The 12,063-nt window shown below is 38.0% G+C and overlaps 1 protein-coding gene across 1 annotated transcript; it reads left to right on the top strand.

Moving 5' to 3' along the window:
- Positions 1-684: 684 nt before the first annotated feature.
- Positions 685-4,860, top strand: LOC140945425 (uncharacterized). The gene is made up of 2 exons (XM_073394453.1): positions 685-1,446; positions 3,949-4,860. The coding sequence occupies exon 1, from the start codon at positions 787-789 to the stop codon at positions 1,438-1,440; it is 654 nt and encodes a 217-aa protein (XP_073250554.1). The 5' UTR covers positions 685-786; the 3' UTR covers positions 1,441-1,446; positions 3,949-4,860.
- Positions 4,861-12,063: the final 7,203 nt, after the last annotated feature.

A 12,063-nucleotide genomic window follows, 5' to 3' on the forward strand; every position in this document is an offset into this window, starting at 1 on the left:
TTGATCTTTTGATTTTGTTCTTCAAAACGAAAACTGAGTATTTCCTTCAACTTCCACTTTTCATTTGTGCATTTCATCGGTGCATTTTACCCCCGGGGGGTACTTGGGTAAATTTTTGCTGGGTATGTGCTGGCGTGTCAGAGCCCCTACCCATTACTGAGTCTAATCTGTTATCAATCATAGACGCTGTCTTGGTCACTGTGGGGCAAATATGTAATTTTTGCGATCCCCACTTAGTCACTTTCTATTTTAATGAAATGACCCATTTTTAAACTGAATGAAGAACACTTTACTTTTCACCTACAGTACAAACATTCTGGTACGTTTGCTAACCGTAAATAAGAAGAACTATCTTACCCCTAGAAATCCGAAAATATGCGACCCCATTCTAGTAACTCTATTGAAAATGCAACCCCATTATATTTTGTTAATCCAGTCGTGAAAATGCGACCCCATCCGGCGGCAAATCCTCATCAGCCTCTTATAAGGAGATAATCCCCCCCCCCCCCCCACTCCCGCCCCCGCCCGGGGTTTTACCGTCAGGAGAGGAGATTTGTTGAATTTGTCCATTACCGTGCACCCGTACGCACGGGCAAATGGTAGTGGCTAACTGACCAATCAGAGCGCGCGATTTACTTTTGTTACACTTGTTGATGATTGGCTGCACCTGGAGAGAGATAAAATATATACATGGGGAATAAAATGACGCAAAACAAAGCAAAAGTAGATTCGTTCAAGAAATCAACCTGCGAGTTACTTTTTAACAGCGTCGTGTAAGGCTTTCTCATGCCTAAGTACAAGGAAATCGACTACAAGGGACCAAGAGGTCACTGGCCGCTTTGGGTGATCCCATTTTTAGTGGCATTACTTCTTGTTTTGATCGGAATCTTTATTTTTATCACCCTCGGCGCGAAGCAACATCGTTGCCTCTTCTTCGACTGTGAACAACCAATAGATAAAGTCGTCAAAGTGAACGAAGAGCGAAACGACACCGTCATTCCCCCCAAAGGTGAAGAATTAGGATCCGATGTTAAGCTGAACGAAGAACCTGGCAAGAACATTGCTTCAAATTTCACCATGACCGTTCAAGGAGAGCTGACCTTCGCTAGCGGCCCTCCAGATAGCCTGCCACCAAACTCTCACTTGAAAGTCAAGTTTGAAGATGTAAGCCTTATGGACGTCTCTTCCAAGTTACTTGGGGAAACTATGGTCGACTTGTCTGGTTATAGTAAAGCTGACAACCTTCAATACACCATCAAGTGCAAAAAACCTAACTCACACGGCATGTACGGTGTTTCCGCCGTGTTGAACGTTGGCTGGAAGCCGGACAGAAACTCTTGGATCAGAAAGGGTGATTACTTGACGGATACGTCCTTCAACGTGAAAATCAAAGACGAAGTGAGCGATTACAAGAAAGATATTACCCTGGTTCAAATATAATTAGCGGTAAGGACGCATTTATTTCATACTCGTACACGTTAAACCCCGTACGGAGGGCGAGAAGAGTTGCTTTAAACGTTCGAATTAAGATATTAGAAAGCTGTAAGAATAAATTTTTTAGATAACTCAATAGAGCTTACCCTCTGCCTCAATATTAAGTTAAGTGTTTTTAGTTCTAGAACATATTTATCTGTTTGGAATGTATTTAGAAGCCTGCTGGGAGATGTTGTTTGGGTTTGCCCCCCTCGAGGGAGATTTTTTATATAAGCTTAAGCTTATTTAAGCCCAAACGCAAAATATGCTCTCTCACTCTCCATTTGAGCAGGTAAAGTCAAGGCCCTCCTTAATTCACTCACTTTACCCACAGCAAAATTCATATATGAGCTTAATGTTAATTCCAGTTAATTCCTCAGAATTTTTTACTGTTTTCCAACCTAGTACGGCGGTAGTTTTGGGCCATGATGATCATTCCCTAAATTGGGGAGAAAGGGTTGCTAATATATAAAAGTATAAGTAGTTGGCACAGGTGCCTGCCCTTAAAATGGCCCAGGTTGGAAATATCCCTACTTAGTTCCCTACTCTACTCAAGTCGTTCATCACAAGGTACTTTGGTTTGTCCTTTTCCTCAAAATCCAACGTCCTAATTGTGTATAGACCTACAAATTGTCACATTGTTGAAACATCTTTCATGTTAAGCCCTCTCCATTTTCAATTCACATACTATGCACTGCAAATAAAGGCAAATTTCATTATGGTGAAGGAGAGACGAGGTACACACAGGCAAAAGGTAGGTAGACGAGTTGGTTGAGAAGGGGTGACATGAGAAATCCTCAGTTTGAGAAGCATTGTAGGAAACGGTATATGAAGAGCCCCCAGCCACTCCATGGATAGGCTACCATCAATATCATTATTTTATTCACATTTATTGAAATTCATAGCTCATAACTTAAGTCCAGCTAAGAAGCAGGCAGAAAAACAAAAGCCCACAGCAATAGCATCAGTTATTTTTCAGACACTAATTTTTCTAATCAAATTAAATCTGAATGCCCTGATGGGTCAATGCAGCGAAAAGCGCAAAATTTGAATGTAAGAGTTGAATTAAGGTAGCTCAAGACTCATTCGAACAACTTTTTATTTCATCTATTGCTTTGTTATGTTGAAAAATATAACATGTCTAGAATTTAGAGGATTTCTATGCGTCAAACCCAAGGAAGTTAAACTGATATGAAATTACATGAAGCTAGATGAGCACAGTGTTACATCAATCAGCGACGTTGTGAACAACATTTACATCAGCTCTCAAAAAAGAAATGTCAAAACCATGATCATAAACAGCAGCAATTCACTCTCACGTGGTGAATATGACAAACACCCCAATGTCACGTGTGCATATTTGGCCACCATACAGAACAACAACAAGTACACAAAATCAAATCTAAATGTTATCTAAATTTTCTACATTTGGAGAAAAAAATGATGTTGCCCAGATAGAAAAAATTCCTGCATGTTCGAAGAATCGGGTTTCAGTAAAAGCTCTCCTCCTGTTTATCTGTGTACAACGTTTTGATATTTACTCTATACAAAAATCCTTCTTGTAACCTCTCTCGTCCTTGGGAAAAATAAAGGCAAGCTACAGTTATGCTCGCTAGATCTTCCATACCAAGAGAAATTCAAACACCAGTGACAGCTATATACATGTATGTTAACTAAGCGGCTTCCATCTCAGAACTCAAGGGTACAAAATGCAAACTTGTGTCACAGATTTCAATTCATCATTTTATTTAATTTAAGGTGTTTGGTGAACTTCCATTTCTTAGTTAAGACGCGTCTTATTTTCCCTCGTATAAATGGCCCTAATAATTACACTCAAAGCAGGTCAAGTATTCCCATCGCTAACAAACTGATGAATTCATTAATGGGAAAAGGATTTTGTTTGTTGATTCAATAATCCATTCATAAAATGAACAGTATCAAATGTTGATCCGATTACTGTTTTTTGAAAAAACTACACTTTCCACAAGTCGACCACAGAATTTTGTTTTTCCGTCTTTTTTTCTAAGAGTCGAGTGCAGGCAAGTTCCGAAGTTCAAACCCAAACAAACTGTTTACATGTATGCCATTTTGCTGCCAGTAATCAGTACAACAGACCTGACCTCTCAGAAAACAAGATGGCCAAACTGAGTTCAGAATATGTGCGGTGACTGGTGGATTTTGATCCTCGGCCTTTGTCAGTTTCTTTATGTTAGCGGTGTGTCTATTCTAGCTGTTATTTTGATTAAAGGCAATGAAAAGCGCAATCATTTAATTTTATAAGTTTCAGAGGCTCTTCACAATGTTTCCTTAGCAAAGTAACCTTACATAACTTTACTATTATGTTCTAGATGATTAGTTATATTTTAGATTTCTTATGGATTTCTGGACTGCATGCTTGATATTTTCCCAGCTCAAACAATTTAGATAGTTTTGCCATAGCTTTATTCAATATGAATTGTATATGTTTTCTTTCAGACAGTGGCAGTTGGTACTGTGTTTCTAAAATCAAGACTTGGTTTTGCTGGAAATAAAGTACTCCTTCTATGGTTGTGTATGGAGAAATTTTAATGATATCTAAATTATTTTTACTGCCTAACTTTCACAATATTCAAAACTATGTGAGGAAATCACAACTGGGATCTATGTAAAGAACTCCCTAAACAATGTAAATTTAGATTACTTAGATATTTCAAGGTAATTTATGCCTGAAATTTTAAGAAAACACTGTCATGATATTGCTCCTCTACACTGTCATGATATTGATCCTCTTACTTTTGAACAGCATTTGAGACACTGTAATTTCATAAAATTGTGGGTAAGGGTAAGTTAAATAATATATGTAACACATGTCAGTTAAGGTTCATACAATACAGCAAGGCACAGTTGTTCGAAGGCTGATTAGCACTAACCCAGGGTTAAATTTTAACCCGGGTCTCTTTTTTCTTTTCATCAAAAGCATTTTTCTCAGACAATTTTCTCTATTCTTTTTAGAGTAGCCAATCATCAAATTGTTGACAAAAAGAATTAAACTGAATTTGATTTTTAAGCTTTCATATCTGAATTCAAATTTCGAACTAACCCTGGGTTATCTTAACCCAGCTTTGAACAACTCGGCCCAGATGTCTTGAGTAAAATTTTATACCTCTAAGTAGTGACAACAGAGTTGTTGTAATGATCTGCCTTTCCCAGCTTGAACTCTGGCAGGAAGTATATTATTTATAACATATCACCAACTATGGCATGTAAATGATATTTCTTGGTGTAAGCATTTTTTTGTCTTTTGCTAGTATGTAGCCTATTTTTAGCCTATTAGTTTTTAATGTAAATCACTAAGTCTGCATTTAGTGAGATATGCAAAAGGCAATAAAAGTGAAGAGGTAACAACTAGTCTGGTCTAATTGATTAAAAATGATTTTTACCACTCATACATTAGAAAAGATTTTCTCCTTATACCCATGCATGGAAGTGTATGGACAAAAAATTAGCAGAAGTACATGTATAACATTGTGTTACAACCAATCACAGCAAACTACTGTGATTGATTTTATTGCTTGTGCTTTTCCCATGCCTTATTGGCTTTTCCTGACACAACACAATATCATTCCAGAAATATTTGTGGTTTTTGTGGTTGTCTGATGTCTGAGTTTTACAGGCAATGTTTCATTCTTTTTTTGTTTTGTTATTTATTTTATTAAAAAAAGTCTTGAGGATGCCAACATGATTCACGCAAATTGTTTTACAATCGGGTCCTCAATTAAAGAAATATATATGTAAAGGAAACAACAAAGCAAATAAAGAAAAGCGGAAGAAAGGTAAGAATATTAATTAATAGCAATAATGATGATAATAATAATGATAGTAATAATTAATAACAATATTTTTTATATTTATTACAAGCTAAAAATGTACTGAAAGACAAAAATGAACAAGCCTGGTAAAAAGGGGAATTCATCTTAGGGAAATGTCCAAAAGAGTTCCAAACAGCAGCAGCAAACATGAACAAAGTTCAGAGTTGACCAATGACTTCTTCTTCAAGAGCCAAAAGGTTTACGGCTATTATGGGACACAAGTGCTTAAAAAGGCCGTTAACATTATCTACCTGTAAGTAAAAATAGTGTGGTGTTCAGTCCTGCAGAAATGCATAACCAATATAACAAAAAAATAATCAAGCATATTTAGGGGAGAAATGCATGCGTACTTGATGATAGTTTTAACTCAGTAGTGCCACTGGCAATTTTGGCAAAATTAATTCTCAGGCAATTTGAAAATCTGGGGTGATATAATGAGATGCCTTGTCATCTGGGATTTTCTTGACATTAAAAACCCCGGCTCCAGGCCTACACAATATAACTCACAGGACCATCTACAGCCTCCACCTTATTTTTAGGCCAAGCTGAGGCCTACGAGACCAAGGCATTTTTATTTTTGAAGAGCCAGTCCCCTCTATCTTAGACTGTGAACACAGGCGGCAACTGGAAATGCATCTCTGTTCGCGGGCTAAATCTGTGTATTCATCCGTGTATGTGGGCCCAAACGCAGCTAGCAGTCTGGGTCCACTTCTGACTTGTTTTTCACACTAAGAATTGCATTTTTTAACTTATTATCATCATCATTTATATTTTTAGTAGTATTATTAGTATATGTAATAGGACTACATGCTGTCCAATTTGGAAATAATTGGATGAAAAAAATTCCGAGGACAGCCAAAATTGGACGAGGCCGTAGGCCGAGTCCAATTTGGCTGTCAGAGGAATTTTTTGAATCCAATTATTTCCAAATTGGACAAGCATGTAGTCCTCTTACTTATTAATTATATAGCTAGTGAGGAAACACAGCTTTGCAAGGAAAACTATGGGAACTGTCTCTGATAAAAAACAGACTGAAATCTTAATAATTTTTTTATTTTAATTCATTTTTAAATACATGCTGTAGTCCAAATAGAAATGAATTTCATTATCACAATTGAATTTAATAAATATAATAAATATAACAATACTGTAAAACTTTAAGGTCAAAAAATTTAGAATTCCATTATTTTGAAACTATCCAGTTTTCAATATCAAGAAATAAAAGTGTGTAAAGAAATAACACACACACAATAAAGATGGAAAAGATTAAGAAAAGAATGCAATTAACAAAGTGCAGAAAAAATAAAATTAATTATTTTAGTCTGTACAAAACATGCACACATTAAAAAAGTGCAAAACTACAATGAATACAAGAAAGGTGTAAATTTAAAGTTTTTGTGCAGTCAGCAATAGCTAGTCCTCATCTGAGTCTGAGAGTACAGAAGCTCTGATCCTTTTCCATGTATGTGGTGGCTCTGTGCTTTGGTGAGTTGGCACTGGCATATTAGATAGACCTGGAAAGCCAGGAAATGCACCATAGAAATTCACTGGACCTGTAAAGTTGTTGATGGTACTGAAACTGTTGCTGGAAGAACTGGCTTGAAGGGGTAGTCTATCCTTATTGGGGCTGCTGTTAGCAGGTTGTTGTTGAATATCACTTGTTTGCTTGCATCCACTGATTATATTTGACAGTTCCCTTGCCTGATTCTCGTCATCTCCTTCATATGAATTAAGGCTGAGAATATTACGGTGTCCAGTAACATCAATAATCTTGTCCCTCGGGACACCAGCATTCTTTAGCTTTTGCACACAAGTTTTTCTGCTCGAATGATTGGTAATTTTCTTACCAGTGGCAGCAGTTAGACCAGACTTGACAGCCATGTCTTTCATAAGCTGTCCAATTTTGTGTTCACCCATTCGTTGTCTGCTAAACCATACTTGGCCCTTGGGTTTTGAAATAGTTGTCAAGTAGAATGGCCCACTGTCTCTCATTTCTGGTGGTCTTCTAGACAGCATTTCTTCGAAAAGCATTACAGGGCATCTTTCGCCGCCAGTCGAAAACATTTTGGGTTGTACAGCTCTGTGGGCGATCCGGAGACCTCCTTGCCTCGTTTTTGTAGGACCTTCTTTAAAAGTTATGTATTTGACAACGCTGTCAGGACTGGTTATGATGCTGAAATCTTCCACCGTCATTGAATAGTGCTCTTGTCTCCCTCGGAGGCCAAAGTGTTCAGTGACATTTTTAAAGTTTACATTGACCAGAGCTTGAGCAGAATGTTTACCGAGCTGACCTGACTGCCAGAGGAATTCTTCGTCTTCTTCATTCAAAGCGTGAGATGCATTTTTTCGCTTTCCGTAACCCTTCACTCTCAATTCTCTTGCTTTCGCCTCAAGTTGTTGCCTTGACTTTTCAAATTCGCGGTCTCGCAAGATGCTGTGTTTTTTGCCAGCGTTTTTTAAATGGCGGTCCAACGCGCTCTGCATCACTGCCAGACTTTCTGGTTCATATTCGCCGCCGTCTTTTTTTCGAATTTCGGCAAAGAAGCGGCAGAGAATTGCATCTAGCTCTTCTGGAGGGATATCTTCAAAACGTCTCGCTTCGTTACGCTGGAGTTTCCACTCGTTGAAAACGTTCAGCCACGTTTTTGTGCTCTTGGCGGTGTTTGAGTTTTCGTTTCTGCTTCTAAGAGTATTAATTTCCTCTTCCTGCAACCATGGAAATCTCTCATTTGTGTTAGAACTGCTAAAGATGGAAAAATTTGGCAAATTTTCTTCACTGAATTCCTCCATGTTGTCAACAACAATGGCGACCTGTGCGGCTTTTAGTGCTGACGTTTGCTCACTGCTGATTGGTTGGTTTCACAATCCATTGTTTTTTCTCGGATTTCATTGGCCGAAACAAACTGTCCTATTTTTTCCCAAATAGGACAGTTTCTGCATTTTTTACTCAAATTCCATATTGAAAACTGTCCAAATTAAATCCCAAATTGGACAGTTCTGAGAAATTAAAGGATAATAGCCGTGCTGACAATACTGGATTAACTGACTGCTATATAATTATTATCATTATCATCAATTATGTTTCTTCTAATGTCGTATCCAGACCTCACCTTGTCCTACTTGGGAGATCTGGGTACAAGATACTGCTCAACGGGAGCATTGGACACAAAAAAAGACAGGAACAAGTCCAATATGAATCGTTCAGTATTTTAAATATATTCTAGGCTTGACTACTTGGATTGCAGCCATTCGATTGGAAGCTCATGTTGCCCACGTTTGTTTGAGATGGAAATGAGTCAGTGTCATTATTTGAACAGCTGAAAGGTCCGAGGCGTAATTTGTATCCTACTCCTAGCTGGTTTTTTCTCAGAGGTAAACAGTGACTGTCATCTAAGGAAACTTATCGTGTTACTCATCACAAGAAATTAACCTCGTTAGGCATATATCGCGATGATCGAAATCACTGGAGAAGTGAAATTTCGCGCTAACGCGCCCGAAAGCATCCCCTCAAACTCTCATTTGACGGTGAAGTTTGAAGATGTAAGCCTGATGGATGCTCCGTCAGTCAAGCTTGGTGAAACAGAAGTTGATTTGACCAATTATAAGAAGGAAGAAGCTCTGGTGTACTGTATAAAATGCCCAATGCCTTCCCCTATTGCCCCTGATTACAGTGTTTCAGCGGTTTTGAATGTTGGTTGGAAGTGTGACGCGGACTCTTGGATAAGGAAAGGGGATTATTTGACCGATACCCGTCACCCAGTCCACATTGAAGACGGAAAAAATGGCTACAAAGTTGATGTTGAATTAGTAAAGTACTAACTCGTTTTGGTGAGTATATATTTATTGAAAAAAATATTGATGGCAGGATTGCTTACAGTTCTTCTGTAATTTGAATTTCCCCCAAGAAAACTTCACTTGCAAATTGGGAATTCACTTGCCCGTTAAAGCAAAACCTACTGGCCCCCGGATATCGGACACTACTTTCTTTGCAAACTGCTTCAGCTGCTATGTACATCCAAGCAGGCCGGAACATACTATCTTCTCCCTTGAACCTGGCCTGTTTAACAAGTTAGCCAGGAAAGGTACTCTCTTACATAAGCCGTATCTACAATCAGGGACAAAAGTAGTTGCATACCTGCCAACTCTCACGCCTTAGGCGTGAGTCTCACGCCTGCGGGTTGAAAACTTCGATCTCACGCCGGCTCACGCTTGCGGGCCAATTTCTCACATCTGATTGAAAAATGTGAGTTGTTGCTGTCTTGCTTGACACAATTTCCAAAAATATGTTAACTCAGACCCATGTAAGGAACGAGAACCATGTGTAAAATGAATAAATGACAATACCTTCCTCGCGATCTCTGATTTTGTGGCTAACCGTTTTCTCGATAACTTCGCTTTTGGCAGACTTCAGACGTCTTCGGAAGACTTCGGACTTCTTCGGAAGACTTCAGACTTCTTCGGGAATCTTCGGAAATGATCATGTCGTCTTCAAAAATCCCAGCACTCCCAGGATAAAAATCTCACGCTTATATCTCAGAAAAAGTTGGCAGATATATAGTTGACACACTTGTTTAAAACGGGTGCTTTTAACAAACATTTAATTCATCTATTATTTTATTCTTTTTAAACGCCGTAAATCCCGTCACCCCCGAATCAATGTTGTCTGAAGTAAAAAAAAGACTTGAGGGTCCAAAATTCAACATTGATTTTGGGGGGGAAGGGGTTGGGGTAGACAGGGGAAGGGGATAAGTATATCCACTATGCAAAAAGGGGCCATTTTACGGAAGTGTGTCAACACTTTTGTCCCTCATTGTAGGTATGTGCCACCCCAGAGGGTATTGGTTTTGCACCATTTTGGACTGAAAACAGGTGAAGACTTTATTCTGGTCTGGAATCAGATATGGTTTTCAACAAAACTACAAGAGTGTATGAACATTTTGTCACTTCAGTTCCAAGTGTAGTGCCATAGCCAGGTTAGATTTATTGGGGGGCCAATCACAGGTGCCGAAGACGCAAGCTGCTAGGGGGTTTCTGGGTGCATGCTCCTCCGGAAGATTTTGAACTATAAGCTCTCTGAAATAGCATTTTCAGCCTTCGGAGAGCATTAATTTCCAGCAACTTTTCTTTGTTGAAGCGCACCATAAATAAATAATTTTAATGCTTTATCAAACCAAAATGAACACATTGCATTGAACCAAAGAGCAGCATGAAGGGTGTGGCCGCTGACCAAATTAAACATGCCTGTCAAAATTATTGGGAGGAGGGCCAGGCCCCTCCCCATGCTACGGGACTAAAATGAATCAGAAAGGAAGTGTAATATGCAAATTAGAAATGGTTATTTAAGAAATTTTTTAATTTGTTTGCATTCTAATCTTAAGTAATGATGATGCCTGCAGGTGACATATTAATTTTCTGCCTATATAGGTTTGAAAACAGGTATGAATTTTAGAAGCCAGGTCTGGAAACCAGTCAGTGGAAAAATAGTATTTCTTTGGTCTGAAATGGAGATGAGGATTTGGAGAACCAGGCGTCACACACTTTCACCAGGAATTCCCAGGAGCACCCCACCCCCAGAAGTTAGCTTACAGGATTTCTTTTTTCAAATATCAAGTGCCTTAGCATCCTTCTTTAGACATCTTACACACAATATTACAATAATCTGTCCATATTTCTTGGTGGTTCAATAAATATATAATAGGTCACTAGTATTTAGTTTTTCTTGTACATTTAAGAATTTGAGGGCATTTGTTTTAATGAAAACATTTTTCTTTTGCAGTCTCCAGTGCGTGCCAGTTTGTAAGAGAGTGGAGTGAGCATGCTCACAAAGTTATGGAAAGACAATTTAGAGCTATAATGTAGATAATATTTAAATAATTTTGCAATAATTTTAGGGGTGAAGTGACTTTTTTGACTCATAATTCCAACTGCTTTAAATATGCACTGTTCTAGTTAGGCTAACCTAGTAGCAAGAGATTTACTGTCATGTACTAGTGCTCTTCAGAAGTAATGGTGAATATATTATTATCTTGATATTGATGTAATGAATCCAGAATATGCATATGTTAAAAATACAGAGTTTAAATTATTGTTGAATATTCTAGGGTTACTAGAGGTTAGCTTTACTACAATTCAAATTAAATGTTGGCCTGCCCACGAATTATGATTGCACAATTTTATTATTGATTGTTATCTACTAAGTTATTATTAATTTAATGTTTATAAATGTTCTGCTGTGAGTATGTAGGATAAACATTTGAGTCTATAAATAAAACAAATCATTCAATAACAAACTGCCTTGCTTTAAATTTCATAATTTATAAAGTAACTTCTCTCTAAAATACTGCAACAATGGGTATTTTCCTTGTCAGGATTCTTACAAATTTACTGAGGCCATGCAGATTTATTTTGTTCTTCCGAAGATTCCAGTTGGAATTCTGGGTTGACAAGGTTTTTCTCTAAGAGTTGCTGCCAGGGACCCAAGCAAGAAGGTTTCCAGTCAGGATCTTGGCAGAAAATTATCTCCCAGACAAATCCCAGCTAGAAATTAGTTTCTTGGCAGCATCCTGGTATTATTCAAATTCATTTTTCAAGGGAAACTCCTAATGATATTAAAATATAGCAATCCTGTAGCAATGTCAAACTTTTTGAAATCACCTCCATTTGGACTGATTCCTGTGGGTTTATCAAAAAATCAGAAGCAAGAAACACTTTGTAGTAATCCCGAAATAAGCACGTTACTCCT

Source organism: Porites lutea, chromosome 1 (genome assembly GCF_958299795.1).
Source record: "Porites lutea chromosome 1, jaPorLute2.1, whole genome shotgun sequence".
Taxonomy (NCBI): domain Eukaryota; kingdom Metazoa; phylum Cnidaria; class Anthozoa; order Scleractinia; family Poritidae; genus Porites; species Porites lutea.